This window comes from Euleptes europaea, chromosome 5 (assembly GCF_029931775.1).
Source record: "Euleptes europaea isolate rEulEur1 chromosome 5, rEulEur1.hap1, whole genome shotgun sequence".
NCBI lineage: Eukaryota > Metazoa > Chordata > Lepidosauria > Squamata > Sphaerodactylidae > Euleptes > Euleptes europaea.
Window position 1 is genome coordinate 393,907 of NC_079316.1, and position 14,901 is coordinate 408,807.

General features: G+C 56.9%; 1 protein-coding gene across 1 annotated transcript in view; it reads left to right on the plus strand.

Annotated features, from left to right (window-relative positions):
• ATP13A3 (ATPase 13A3) overlaps positions 1-7,967 on the plus strand; it is a 45,121-nt gene extending 37,154 nt beyond the window's left edge. The window contains exons 25-32 of the mRNA XM_056850252.1: positions 643-739; positions 991-1,063; positions 1,677-1,854; positions 2,624-2,811; positions 3,400-3,488; positions 5,414-5,494; positions 6,794-6,883; positions 7,770-7,967. Of these exons, the coding sequence (XP_056706230.1) occupies positions 643-739; positions 991-1,063; positions 1,677-1,854; positions 2,624-2,811; positions 3,400-3,488; positions 5,414-5,494; positions 6,794-6,883; positions 7,770-7,967 (994 nt within the window). The remainder of the gene's footprint in view (positions 1-642; positions 740-990; positions 1,064-1,676; positions 1,855-2,623; positions 2,812-3,399; positions 3,489-5,413; positions 5,495-6,793; positions 6,884-7,769) is intronic.
• Positions 7,968-14,901: the final 6,934 nt, after the last annotated feature.

The following is a 14,901-nucleotide window of genomic DNA, read 5'->3' on the forward strand; positions in this document are numbered from 1 at the left end:
CCTTATTACATTATAAATCATATCCCAAAAGTTTTTTGCTTTGTCACAGGTCCACCACATATGATGAAATGAACCAATTTCTGTGTTACATTTCCAATATTTTGGAGACATTACATTATAAATCCTCGCCATCTTTTTAGGAGTTAAGTACCACCTATACATCATTTTATAAACATTTTCTCTCATAGATTGAGCAAGAACACATTTCAGGTCACGGGACCAAAGCCTTTCCCATTTATCCAACAGTATATCATGACCCAAAGTTTGTGCCCAAGTAATCATAGTTGGTTTAATCCGTTCTTGTTCGCAGTGGATTTCTAGTAGTAATTTGTACATCCTGGAAATAAGGTGGTCTTTTGTATCTTATGTTCTTATGGAGCTCTTGGGGGCTGAATCCTGCCCTCGCTCCTGAATTCTGTGGGTTGGCCCTGCTTGTGTGCTGTTGGGTGTGCCAGTTGGCGCTTGTGCCCGTCAAGAAGTGGCTGTCCACGGCCTCGGGTTTGGGGTGGAGAGCCTTTCCCATCACCCGCTTCCGGGCCCTTTGAACTGGAGGCCCTACCAGGGATTGAACTGGGGACCTTCTGCGTGCCGCTGAGGCCAGCGCTGGCTGCTAGCCTGACTGGGCTGCTGTCGTTTCCCCAGGGAAGGCCGGGCAGCTCTGATAACATCCTTCTGCGTGTTTAAATTCATGGCCCTGTACAGCATCATCCAGTACGTGTCTGTCACCCTCCTGTACTCGGTGAGTGTGCCTCTTCTGGCAAAGAGGGAGTCCCTGTTCCCCTTTTGCCTCCCTCCCCCTCGTCTGGCAGGCACGCAACTCCCAGCAGAGCTTTTCTGTGGGTGGCCCCGGTGCTGCGAGGCCCATTGCCCTGCCGTGTTGGGCCCCAGGGAGGGAGAGGCACCGAGCAGCTCGGCCGGAGACGGGCCTCGGCTCTCCCCAGCGCGAGGCAGCCTTTCCTCGAGCGGATGGTGCCACCTGCTTCTTTGTAGATGCTGAGCAACTTGGGAGATCTCCAGTTCCTCTTCATCGATCTGGCCATCATTCTGGTGGTGGTCTTCACCAGTGAGTACGACGCTTCCCCCACCCACCCACCCCCCGCCCAAAGGAGGCCTCGTTTCTTGTCAGCTTTCTTTCCCTCCTGAGAACAGTCCTGGAGAACTCTCGGGTCTGGGCCTTGTGTCCAATTCAATTTCCGGGGCCAGCCTGTGAGAGATCCCGTGCGTGGGCTCAGGGCCACAGTTGCTTCCTTGCTTCTCGTGGCTCAAGCGATGGGCAGAAAACCTCGCTGGCCAAGTGGGCCTGGGCCTGGCAAATCCTGGGCAGGGAGCTGGCCCCCGCAGGGTTCAGCCCCCTGAGAAGCAGAGGCTGGCGGGACTTTAAAGAGGCCAGCTTATAGCCCCTCGTGCTGCAAAGGGAGGTTGGGGGCCTGGTCCAGTCTCAGAAGCGGGGTGGGGGGTCAGTGCCCCAGTGGGGAGCCCCTTGCACTTCTCCATTTCTGGGGGAGGGGGGAGATGCAGCCTTGCACAAAAGATGCAGGTGGTTCAGGACTTGCTAAACGTCCCCTGTCTATGAAGATGGCTGCATTGGGCTGTTGTTTGGGGGCAGCCATGGGACCGCCAGCTCGGTCGCCCAGCCCAGCCCAGTGCGTGACCCCTGCCCGCCTGTGTCTCTGCAGTGAGCCTGAATCCGGCTTGGAAGGAGCTGGTTGCCCAGCGGCCCCCCGCCGGCCTCATCTCCGGGCCCCTGCTGTGCTCCGTCCTCACCCAGATCCTCATCTGCCTCGGCTTCCAGGCCCTGGGCTTCCTCTGGGTCAGGCAGCAGCCCTGGTACGAGCCGTGGACCCCGCACTCGGAGTAAGTGGGGGGCTCACTCTGGGCTGGGGAGCGGGTGTGTGTGTGCGTGTGCATGGATTCCCCTGTGTTGGCCTCACTGACTGGCCTTTTGTGGTGGGGCATGACTTGACAGTCTTGCAGGGGCCTCATCTCCAGGATGGGGCCCCCTTCTCCTTGCTGGGGCTACCAGGGCTGGTGAGCGGCCCGCTTGCTTTTTCCGGTCTGCCTCGCCCACATGCTCTCTCCCGGGTGCCCTTCCCGTCGTTCTCTTGACGGGAGGAGAGAGAGAGAGAGAGCTGCCCACCTGTATGAGCTCATGGCCACCTCAGCTTGGCGCCAGAGTGTGTGCATACATGTGTGTGTGTGTGTGTATATGCGTGTGTGTGGTGGATTGGAGGCAGGGAGCCCTGGCTTCAGATCCCTGCCGAGCGGTGGAGCTTGCTGGGGGGGGGGGGGCAGATGGCTCCTCCCTCTCCTGCCTTGCTTGTGGGTCTCTCACCCGGCCCCCCCTTGCATGATGTGCTGCCCTGAGCTAATTCGAGAAAGGGTGGGCTAGAAAAGGAAGCACAGAGGACTTCCAAGGCTTTCTGGGAAACTGCTTTCTAAGTCGGTCAGCCCTGACCCCCCCCCACCCGCTCCCCACCTCCACCCCTCAGCCGCCTGGGCGAGACCTGGGAGGGTGGTCTCTGAGGCGAGGTTCCTGCCCTGGCGCCCCGCCTGCGAGGCTAGAGCCCCGCCTCTCTCTCCGGCGCTCCGTGGGCCCCTTTGCCACCTGCCCGTCCTGTTGCAGCGCTTGCCGCTTGCCCGGGGCCCCGGAGGCCAACGCTTCTACGCATGGGAACGGGACGCTTCACGACGAGCACAACATCCGCAACTACGAGAACACCACCCTCTTCTTCATCTCCAGCTTCCAGTACCTCACCGTGGCCGTCGCGTTCTCCAAAGGGAAGCCCTTCCGGCAGCCCTGCCACAAGAACTGTACGCCCCCTTGTCTGGTGCTGGGGGTGGGGCTTACTCTCCGGGTGGTTAGTTTGTTGGGCGAGCAGGGCTCTGGGGAGGGGGAGGGCCCCGCGGCCTCCCAGACCAGCTGCTGCCGTGGGGCCAGAGCGGGTTTTGCCCCTGGGGAGGCCGGCGGGAGCGCAGGGCTGAGAGCACTGCCTGGCCTCTCGGCCAGCTTCCAGGCGGAAGGGCAGGTTCAGCGCCTCTCCTGACCACTCCCCCCCCCCCAGAGGGCCAAGGGCTTCAGGAGCAGGGCAGTTGGCTCCAGGGAAGCCAGGGAAGGAAAAGTTCCCCCGGTGGCCCGCCATTCTTCCGAGTGCCAGGCAGCGCTGCTCCAGCCCGAGACGGGACTACCTGCCTCCCGGAAGACGGGGGACGTCAGCACTGGCGGTGGGGCTGAGCCGGGGCGAGAACCGGCTCTCTCCTGGCTGGTTGCCCCCGGGCCACCGTTTTGCCCAGAGGGCTGGGGATGTCGGCTGCCCAAGGGCTCCGTCTCTCTTGGGGCCACTTGATTCTGGCTTCTGCTGAGGGGAAGCCTCAAGCAGCCTTTTCCCTTCGGTCTTGCAGATCTCTTTGTCCTGTCGGTGATGGTTCTGTATGCCTTCATGCTTTTCATCATGCTGCATCCAGTCAGGGCCATTGACTGGGCCCTGGAGGTATGATCCTAAGAGGCTCTGCTCTGCCCGTGCCCTGCCGGGCATTCATCTGCCCCCCACCCCTGGGACCCCGCCCTTCCCTTTGGCATCAGGAGGGATTAGGGGGGGAAAGACAGCAGACCGCAAGGCGCCGGGAGTTCTGTGGCTGGCGCACCCAGTGTTGATCAGACCTGGCGACCTGGGCTCAGACAGGGGTGGTGGCAGAAGGAGGGGCAAAGTCCTCCTTCCTGCCCCATTTCTCTAATCTAAAACGGCCCCCCAGGAAGCTGCTGAGTGTCCTCTTGGGGCCAAGATGCGGGCATCTGGATCTGGACTCCAGTGGTGCCACAATGAGGAAAATGGTGAGGGGGGAGGAGGCTGAAATCCCCCTCCCCTCATTTCCTGGCCCTCAGCAGCAGCAGCATCTCTCTCCACCTTGTGCCGGAGGAGGGAACTTTTGAACCGCTGGGAGCTGCTCCGGCCACGTGTCTCCCAGGGTCTTGCCTGGTTGGCACCTGGACTGCTTGGGAGGGGGAGGGGAGGCGGGAGCTTGTAACTGAAACCTCTTATAGAATTGCCCCAGAGGTGGGCCGTGTGGGTCTGCAGTAGGGGAGCTCAATTCGAGTTCAGTAACACCTTAGAGACCCAACAAGAGTTTCGGGGTGGGAGCAGTCATGAGCCAGAGCTCCTCCCTTCGTCAGGTATTGGATGTCAATTTCCCGTAAACCTTGTGGGTCTCTAATGCTGCTGGACTCAAGCCTGCTTCTTATAGAATGACCCTGGACGTTATTCAAGGTGGGGACCACCAAACGGAAGAGTGCGTGGGGGTGGAATTCTCCTGCCACGCTGGATGTTTCATGGGCTTCTTCACCTCCTTGGCTTCTGCAGACTTTGCAAGTTCTGAGTTTGCAGAGAAATCCAGTTCAGCGGCTTACTTGGGGGTGGGGGTGTGGAGGTTGCTCAGGACAGGGCACGCCTGTGTTCGCTTGCGCTCAGAGTTTGCCATGCTAGGAGGGCAGTGTGTGGCTTCCCCTGATCTCATTTTTAGTGTGCACAATTCATTCTGAATGCCATGGAAAGGGGCAAAAAATGATGCCGTGCCCTCGGCGTCAGCCCTGGCCTCATGGAAGCCCCTCCAAATGCCCCTCTGCCCATTATTATTGGACCTGATTCTGCCTGGGGATTCAAGGGCCGCGCCCGTGTCCCTCTGGTCTGCTTGGAGGAATATCCTTTCTGGGCTGCTGAGCCTCTGTCTGCATATTTTGAATTCCAGCAGGGCTCTTGTCCTGTGCAGGATGTGCCTCTGAGGGTGAAAGCGGGATTTGTCCCTGGGACTTGGTTCAGCCGGGGGTTGGTTCTGGCAAGAGGCCCCTTCCTTCTCATTCTTGTGTGAAGAAGGAGGCCTGTCGAAGAAGGCTGGGCAGCTGGAGGCCCAGGGAGGAGGAGGAGCGGGAGCCCCCCCAAGGCCTTCCGGGCCACTTTCCAGCAGACCTCTTGTAGCAAAACTCCCTCGTTCTTTTCATTGGGGTCAGATCTGGGAAACGTGGGCGGAGGGGAACAGGACCCTTTGTACGGCTGCTTCTGTCCAGTTCTATCTGAGCGTGTTGGGGAGAAGGGGTACTTCTGGGAGGCGGGGGTGGGTTGTGTCTTGAGGGTCGTTTTTCTCCACAACTGAGACATTTCAAACCTTGAAGCCCAAAAGCGGTATCCAGGGTCCAGCAGGCCGGACGTAACATCCACACAGGGATGTGTGTGGAGATAGCTGTGAATACAGACTTCCTGCTCTGCCGGGGCGCCCCCTGCAAAGCAATCCCCCACCACCACCCCCCGGGCCACCAGCCCACAGCAGGAGGAGGTGCGGACCCAGCAGTTGGGACTGGGCTGGCTGGCTGGCTGGCTGCTCTTCTCACCTGCGTGTGTGCGTGTGGGGGGCGCTTCTCTTGCAGCTGGTGTGCGTGCCCTTCCCGTGGCGAGTGGCGATGCTCATCATTGTGCTCCTCAACGGCGCGGTGTCCGTCCTGGTGGAGGTGAGTCATCGGGGGCCACACGGGAGGGGTGCTGAGGCTGGGCTGGGGGCAGCCACCTCCCCCTGCTTCACCTTTGAACCTTGCGGAGAGAGTGTCCGTGTTCCCACACCCTTCTGTGATGCTGCCCCATGCCTTGAAGCCCGCTGGAAAGGGCTTTTCTGGCTCAGGGTCTGGAGTTCTGCAGCCAGGAAATCCAGGCTCTGCAATCTGCGTTTGGCTGTTTGGCCAGCTAAGCCGATCTCTGCTCTTTCTCACCACTGTTCTTCCGTTTTTTCTGTTCGTGAAATGTGTCCTTTTGTGGTGAGTTGTGGGGCGGCTGGGCACTGAGCCCCCCCCCCTCCAGCCCCAGGGGATCTTCAGCAGCAGCTGTCAGGCCTAGAAACATGGGTGGGTTGCTGGGTTTTTAAAAGTGAAGGCCGGTGGTACGGGGAAGCTGAATGCTGGGCACGGGGGAACCGTCTGCCTTTTTCCCCCACTGCACCTGCAGAACCCTGGCCTTGGCTGAGCTGGGCTTGGATGCTGCCCCCAAGCAGGCTTGGAAGGGTTGGAGCGGCCCTCCCCTGCAGACGCCAGAGGGAGGGGGGGACATACGTTGACCTCGCTTTCACTAACTCTGTGGGGAGCAGTTCCCCCAGGCTCATCAAAGAAATGTGCAAAATGACTTACCTGCTATCCTGAGCCACAGAACCTTTCCATTCGCCATGCTGGCTGGGGAGGCTGGAGAGAGAAAGGCTGGATGGCCACCAGTCAGCTGTGCTGATTCTGTGACTTTAGGCATATAATGAGAGGGAGGGCACCTTGGCCATCTTCTGGGCATGGAGTAGGGGTCACTGGGTGTGTGTGTGGGGGGAGATAGTTGTGAATTTCCTGCATTGTGCAGGGGGCTGGACTAGATGACCCTGGTGGTCCCATCCATCTCTTATGATTTTATGAGAGTCTTGGGGTTTATTTTATTATTCAAGCAATTTGTTCCCTGCCTTTCCTCGTGGCTCAAGGCAGCCGACAAGCAGTCGTTATAGAACAACAGGATCCAAATTTACTGGAGTGAAAGTGTCCAGCTGTGCTTTCCACAATGCTTGTGAAACAGACCCCACCCCCCACCCCCTGCACACGTGCTCTCCCTTCTGCCCTGCCCAACGCTTCTGCTCCAGTAAACTAACCTTGCTAGCCCGAACCCCCCAGGGGTTCCCTTCTGCTGGGGGTCGGTGACCCTCCGCCTACCTCTTGTCTGTGAAGTGCTGGCTAGCCAGAAATGATGACGGTCTTCTTGGTTCTCCTGCTCCCTGCGACACCCCGCAGAATGCCCTGCTTGACATGCTGCTCTGGAAAGTCCTCTTCCGCCAGGACAAGCAAGGGGATTCCCACCCGCCCTCCTCCCACCCACCACAGGTTGGAACTCCGTGTTTTACTGTCCATCCTTCAAGCATGCCGTGTGCCGTGTTGTGGGAGGCCCCATGGGGTGGGTGTGGGGCGGGAGGCTAGACCTGTCCCCCCACCACCACCCTTTCCAGACACCTGTAAGCTCAGTGTGGTGGTGAGGGTGGCCCATAAAATATCTCTTTTCAGTGATGGGGAGGGGGGGGTCTTGCCCGTGGGAGCTCAGAGCATGTGCAACAGCTCTGCGAGGTAAGTAAGACTGAAGAGGGAAGGAGCAGCTCGCTTGGGCAACCCAGGGAACTCCACGAAAGAGGGGGGTTCGGCCAGCGATCTTGCCAGGGCCGCAGTTCTGGGGCAGCTGCTTTGAAAGAGGTTGGGCAGGCTGGCCTTGGGGGTGGTCTCATGTTGGATTTCCTGCCTCTAAGATCCCCTTCCAATTCTGGGAAGAAGAGGCCAAATCGAAACTGCAGCCCCGTGTTGCGCCTCTTTGGGCCCAAAGGCCAGGGCCTCGGGGGCCTTCTGCGGCTGAGCCGGCCTCTCGTGCGGTCCCGTGGCCACCCCAGCAACGCGCCGGTGGTCCTTGCAGCAAACAGCACTTGGCTGTCCGAGGCCAAAAACTGCAGGTCCTCTTTCAAGAAGCAGAAGCCCCCAGCGCCACAGCCGGCCCTTGCCGTGACCCCCGTGATGCTCTGGCAGCCAGTTTACGAAGGAACGGGGCTCCACGTGTCCCTCGTCCTCCACCCGATTCCTTCATGCACATATTACCGGAGTGGTGTGGGATCGCCCTTCAAGGCCCCCCCACCCCCCTGTCCCAGGCAGTGGATGTGGGGAGTTCCGCCCTTCCCTTCCCAGTGGCGTCACAGTCATGTCTCTCTCTCTCTGCCCTTTTCCCCCCCAGGAGGCACTGGACCGCTGGCAGAGGTGCCGCCTCCCTGCTCTGCTGGGCTTTCGCAAGGCGCCCCCCAAGGCCAAGTACGCCCACCTGGCCCAGGAGCTGCGGGTGGACCCCGACTGGCCGCCCAAGCCCAGCACCACCACCGAAGCCAAAGCCCCGCCCCTCCGGAACGGCTCCTGCCGCATCGTCACCGTCACGTAGCAGCGGGCGACCAACTCACGCGCCGCCTTCAGGGACCTGCCGGCCCGCCGAGCGTCTCGATGCCGGACTCTCCGTCGCTCAGACTTGGCCTCTGCCGGGTGGGGCGAGGTGCTTTTCCAGCCGAGGCAAAGGCCTCTTTCCCGGGCTCATTTCCTCCGTTCCGTCGGCCCGTCCTGCGTTCAGGCTGCACTTTAGAGCCCTTCCAGGGAGGGGGAAGCCCCTCGGCCTTCTGCTCTGAGGGCAGCACCTGTCCTGTCCAGCTAGCTGTGGGGAAGTGCAGGGCGCTTCGTTCATAGAGGCCATCTTGCGGGGGGTGGGGTGGGGGGTGGGAATGCCGGCAGTCTCTCGAGGGGTCCCCCAGCATGGTCTCTGCTGTCCTTTTGCTCAGCCAATGGTTTGCTTTGAGCCAGCGCTGGCCTATCTGGCTGGCCGCCCAGCTGAACCGGGGAGCGGCTCTCCCTTCTGGCTGGGTGTGGCAGTTTGGGCCAGCAGGTGGGAGAGCACCCTGCTCTCTCCCCCCCCCCCCCAAGCACAAAGGCTCCTGGCAGCCGGCTGGGCTGTGCAAAGGACCCTCACTCACCAAAGAGAGCCCTCGCTCCTTGACTTGTGACCTCCATCCGTGTTGCTTGTGGGGGGGTCCCTGTGGGCAGATAACCCAACCACAGGAACCCCGGGTGGAGGCTGCAGTCTGCAGTCTGATGCAGTGGGGGAGGGAGGAGCCAGGAAACAAAACGCCCCTCTGGATCTGCCCAAGTCTGTGCAGGATGAGGGGAGGAGGCTGCCGTGACTCCAGCGCTGCCCAGGCCGGCTTTTCTGCCACTTGGGAGGTGCTGGAAGGAGGCCAGTTGGGCGGGCACGGGGAGGGTCAAAATGCCAGAAACCGGCAAGTTCTTTCACAGCAAGGAGGAGCAAGAGTTGCAGGCCCTGCAGGCCTCGGCCCCGTGCCACGGATCCCTTCCACACACTCACGCAGAAATCTGATGCAGAGGATTCTGGGAGATTGGAGAGGGGGATCTTCTCAAGACACGGAGGAATTTGGGGTCTGGGGGCCCTCTTGCTTGGGCCCCAAACGCTCCTGCCTCTGTCCTCACTTTGGAAAACTCTCTGGGGTGGCAGCGTAGCAGTTCTCCCTTCGGCTCCTTCCTTCTGCGGGTGAAGGGGTGCGGGCGGGCCTGGCCAAAGGATGCCAAGAGGGCCTTACCCCCTGCTGGCCATGGTGTCTGGGGCAGGCCTTGTGGGGCCACAGCGCGGCTGAACGGTCTGCAGGATCGCCCCGGCTTCAGAGTTCCAGGAATCCGTCTAAGGCCCGGCGGGGGTCTCTGGCTGACCGTCCTTGGAGACAGCTGACCGTGCAGTGGGGGGTGGGGTGGGGAGAAGCCTGAGGCAGCTGGTTTTAAAATTCAGGTGATTTTATTTTAATGTGGGTGGGGAGGCACCCAAGTAGCTATGCACCTTTGACCTGGGAACTGTGACTCACAACCGCCTTGTGCGCTGTTTGTGCTCTTCCCCCTGCTCTTCCTCACTGTCTCTCTCCCTGCCTCTCATCTCTGCTTTGTAGCGACTGGGGAAAGGGACGGCCTGCCCACGCCTTGGCACGAAAGACCCGGGCTGAAAGCATCATGCCAGCATTGCATGGGGGGGGGGATAACCTGGGCCCCCTTGCTTGGGGTCGCTTTTCAGCTGTTTGCAGCATCTGAAAAACCTTCCCTGAAATTCCTGGACTAATTCCCTTCACTTGTTTGTGTGGAGGGCGGTTGAAAGGGGGGTTTGTCTGTTCAGAACTACAGAATGCGGGTGGCATCTTACTGCCAGGGGGGCACGCTGGGAAATCTGACTTGTGCGTCCAAGTCTGTCATTTGATTTTAAAAGACTGTTTTTTGGAAGACGTTCCTTGAAAGCTCATGAATTCAGCGAAGAAACTAGGTTGTGTGGAAACTCCCTGGGCCGGGCGGTCTGCGGCAGAAAAGTCCAGCGTTGCCCTGGATTCAGAGTTCCTTATTAAATTATTTGCTAGCTATGCAGTCTTTCTTGAGCGTGTGAGGATTGGAAGCCGGGCCAGCTGAGGAGGGTTATTTATTGTTCCTGCCCAGACCAAATGGACCGGCCAAAGGCCGCGGTTGTTCAACGTCAGGTTCACTTTTTAAAAAAAGTAAAATAAACAACCAGGTCTTTTAAAGGAAATGCCCCCTTTCCTCTGCTTTCCATCGTGGACGGTTAGTGGTCAAGTTGGGTGTCCCTTGTCTGTCAATAGCTGTGGTGATGGGGAGGGGCCATGGGCAAACAGCCCACCGCCTCTGGACCCCCGGGGCATCCAGCACCACAAGCCTGAGTGAGGAGGAGGGGCCTGGCCCTGGATCTCAAAAGCTGGGGGGGGGGGGAGAAGGGGCTTTGTTGTCAAATGTGCCGTGGGTGGTCCTGACCAAATAAGTGGCAAAGATGTGTATTTCCTTACAGTCTTTAAGTTGGAATTGTTAACAAATTGCGCTCGGTTTTTGTTAATTTATTTTTTTTGCGGGGAGTGTTTATGAAGATTGTGCCAACTGGAAGAGTTGATCTGCTGTATTGGTCTGTCTGTACGCAACTCTTGTGCAAGAGATGAAGGACTGTTTTTCTCGACACTGGAACATTTCCCCTTTAATCTTTCCCTGTTCATCACAGATTTGAGTTTTCATGACTTTATCCCTGACAATTCTGAATTCTCAAAAACCTGTTTGAACATTTGATGAAACGTTTCATCCCTTTTGACATCTGAGATCTGTTTATTTTTACGCCGTTATCAACCAGTTTTAAATGGTTGGATCACTGATGCAATTCCACCACCAGCTGCTGCTTGACAAGGCCACGCCGTCTTAGACTGTTCCGGAAGCTGCATTTGGGTTCCCAAGGGGAGCCAGCTGCTTCCGAGATAAAAAACATGTTGGCTGCTCCATAATGGTACCTGGTTGTAAAAAAGGCATTTTGTGTAACAAGTGTACATTGTAAATAGCCTTGTAAAATCGGTTTTTCTGCTATAAACTATTTGAAATAAAAATGTGGCGAGGTTGCCCCTTTCCGTGCCCTGGGCTGCCCACTCATGCCCACCCGGTTACAAAACGGCAGCGCCCAGCCACGATTCAGTTTCACAAGTCAACTCTGAAGCTATTTTGGTAGGGGAAGTTACTCAACAAGCAGTAGTCAAAAGGGATTTTGTAAGGGAAGTCATCTCACATCTATAATAGAAGTACAAAATTGGGTGTCGTAGGCTAAGAAGGGGGCAAGGGAGGCCGCTCAGGCTCTGGGCGCACCGCGAGGAATCCCAGTTTTCTTCAACAAGTGAAGAATTTGTTATAAGGGCCCAATGTTTTAAAAAGCCCCAAATGCTGTCAAATACAATGTTAGTTGAAAACAAGCAGAGACAACATTTGGAGATCCAGTTGTTCAAAGGGACGTATTGATAAATGGTTAGCTATGAATCCAGCCCCGTGGCGCAGAGTGTTAAGCTGCAGGACTGCAGTCAAGAGCTCTGCTCACGACCTGAGTTCGATCCCGACGGAAATGGGTTTCAGGTAGCCGGCTCAAGGTTGACTCAGCCTTCCGTACTTCCGAGGTCGGTAAAATGAGGACCCAGCTTGCTGGGGGTAAAGGGAAGATGACTGGGGAAGGCACTGGCAAACCACCCCGCAAACAAAAGTCTGCTTAGTAAACGTTGGGATGTGACGTCACCCCATGGGTCAGGAAGGACCCGGTGCTTGCCCAGGGGACTACCTTTGTCTTGATGAATCAAATGGCACCTTCGAGACCAACACGATTATTGGGTAGGAGCTTTTGAGCATGAGCTCTCCCTTCGTTAGATACATGGTTTTACCTGAAAGCTAGAGAGGACCTTGAACCAGGAGGTGAACCCTCAGCCTGCCTGGTACTGGGTCTGGCCATTTGGTATTGTCCCCACTGACTGGCAGTGGCTCTCCAAGGTCTCAGCTTTGTAGGGCTTCCCCACCTCCTCCGAGCTGGTCCTTTTGGCAATAGAGGTGTTCCCCCCCCCCCCCACATGCTGATCCAAATTTCCCAGTATTTCCATTGGAACAATTAGGGGCAGAGGCTTTGGAAGGGGGAACTAGTGGGATTTTTTCCCTCCCCCCCCCCTGGGCCTTTTCATCTTTAGCCCCGGCCCTTCCGTAAACAGAGCTGCCTCCTGAGTCACTGTCAGCCTCTGAGGGCCCGTGTTGCCCCCTCCTTGGCCTGACATCTTCCGTCCTGCCTGCAGAGCAGAACCTTTGCCTCTGAGCTGCAGCCCTTCCCCTTCAGAGGGAAGCAACGCCGGGTGTCCTCTCCTCCTGTCTCCGCTGCAGAGGATGCAGGAGAGAAAGGAGTGTGGGTCTCCAGCCAATTTTTCCCAAGGAATCCCCCCCCCCAAACATGTCAACTGGTAACAATGCCAGAACCAGATGGCATTTGCCTGAGAGGTGTGATTGCTGAATTACTCTGTAAAATACTTTTTAAAAAACCACTAAAGCCATGCTCCTTATCAGGAGAACGCTGGTGTCCAGTAGAGCAACGGTGTAAAAAGATTGGTTAAGGAGAGATGCAGGTAGGGACAGGTTAATTGGGGTTCTGGGCTGGAGAGGGTGCTGGGAAACATAGCTGGGAGAGAGGGAACGTGGGCACATGCAGCTAGCTGCCTTCTGCTGACTCGGCCCTCCGGCCATCGGGGTCAGAACTGCCTACTCAGACTGGCAGTGGCTCTCCGGGGTCTTGGACAAACAGCGGTCTTTCCCATCACCTGCTACCTAAACGTTTTAACTGGAAATGCTGGGAATTGAACTAGGGAGCCTGTGCATGCCAAGCAGATCCTCTGCCACTGAGCCACTGCCCCTCCCTGAGGGTCACCATTCTGACAAGCAAGCCTTACCAAGGAAGAGCCGGCATTGCGCCTGACAAGGTCAACCCTCACCTTTTGGAATTCTTTAACAGCCTGTTCGCAGCAGTGTCTTAGTGGACTCTTCTGTGGAGACTTGTGCCTCCCCCCCCCCCCACAAAAAAATGTGTCTACCAAACCCTCTTGATGAAATGAGACTCCTCTTTGGGATCGCCCTTTGATTAAAAGGCATGAGGCAGAGAGTTGGAAACTCCCTTTTAAAGACAGAGGAGCCAAGCGGTGGGCCAGCGCTCGGTCTCTGTGGTCCCGAGTCATCAACCACTTGCTCAGCGATGTAGAACAGCAGCTTGTGGTCCCACACTGTCCAGGACATGCTCAAGAGCTCCCCGATGCACCCTCGTGGAACTCAGCAAAGAGGGGAAGTGTGGACAGAGACCCCTGTGAACGGGCTCTCTGGCTCGAAGAGGAAGCGCCAGCTCAGCAGGAGGCTCGTCCAAATCAGCCGTGCTGAGGAACTAAACCCAAAGGCGTCTTGCGATGTTTAGTCTCGGTCAAAACTGGCGCTGAGCTACAATTTCCCTTGGGATCTTTTCACACCCCTTTGTGGGAGGGGGAGGAACTTCAGCCGGGGTCAGGGAGCCTGTCTCCGTAGCTGAGGCAACCCCGCTACTCTCCCTTGAGTTAGAATGGGGGGGGGGGGTGCTTGGGCAGCCAGGTGGGGACCACACAACACTCCTTTGTACTCGCACAACTTCCAAAGTGTGAAGGATCAGGGATGCGTTCTCCCCTCTTCCTGGCCCCTTGGCCTTTGTTGGCCCTCATGATGCTGGGAAATCTGTTAGTCAGAAAGAGGCACTCCAAATGGTGCTAAAGCAGCCACACACTGAAGATGGGGAGGGGGGCTTTGCTGTTTTACACATCAACATTCAAACCTGTTGACAATCTGGCACAGCCTGAGTTGAGATGTGCCAGGGTTTGTCTTATGTTTGCCTTCCATCTTGTGCAGAATATTAATTCAGTCCCCTTAAGCAGGAGGCCTCTATTCCGATGGGTTCTTATCATCCTGGAGGTTCCCATTCCCATAGGGTGGGGAAAGAGGTGTGGACATGTAACAATCTCCCTTCATTTATTGTGTACTTTGGCACTCGGGACCAAGTGTGCCTTTCCCATAGCATCTCTCCAAGTACCCTGAAACAATACATCAGTCTGAGCTCTTATTGTTCAAGAGACCTGTGTTCCTGTTTGTCAGAGTTGCAGGTGTTTGTGAGTCTCCTTGCTTGGTCAACAACCAACAGTGCATTCTGGAGCTTTCAGTGTGGTCTTTCCAGTTGGGAGCCCCTGTAAAGCATGCTTGTGGTACCCAACAGGTCAAGGGATTCCCTCTGATGGACAGGACACAGTTATGTACAGTTGGGGAGCAGGTAGAATTAATTCCCACATTTCAGGAGGATTTGGGGTTTCTTCCCAGGATCTGATGCTGAGGAACAGCCAGCAGAGAGAGACTTGCTCCCTGAATCTAATCAGATCACTACTATTTAGACTTCTGACTCCTGCACCGATGAGCAGGGAATGCCTCGGGTACCCGTCTTGCTCAGGTACCCATCTTGCTAAGCCTTTTCCATCTTGCAAAGCTGCTGGTCAAGTCCAGTCATTCTTTCTTCCACTGTTTCTCTCTCTCTCTCTGCCAGGTCAGAGCAGATATTTACAGAGGCCCACATCGCTGCCTCCAGATGAGTTCTTGTATCTAAATGTCCTGCAGGGGACACCAGGAGCACACGTGAGAAATGGGCCTGGGAACGAGACACTTTGTTGACCACTTAAGTGGTTGAAGCTGCTGACCCGCACCTGCAGAGATAGCCTAAACAATCCTCGTTGACATCAGCAGTTTCTGAGCCTGGGAACCTCAGCCAGGGAACGGACCCCAAGCCCTTGAAAAACCCATCTTTGTTCCGTTATGGAGACTTTAGTTACGGGATGATATGAGGCCAAAGCTGACCCAAATGAATGCAGAACACAGCCGACGTTCCCCAGTCCCATCTCAGAAAGGACAGCGCAGTTCTAGAAAGTGCCGGAAATGGA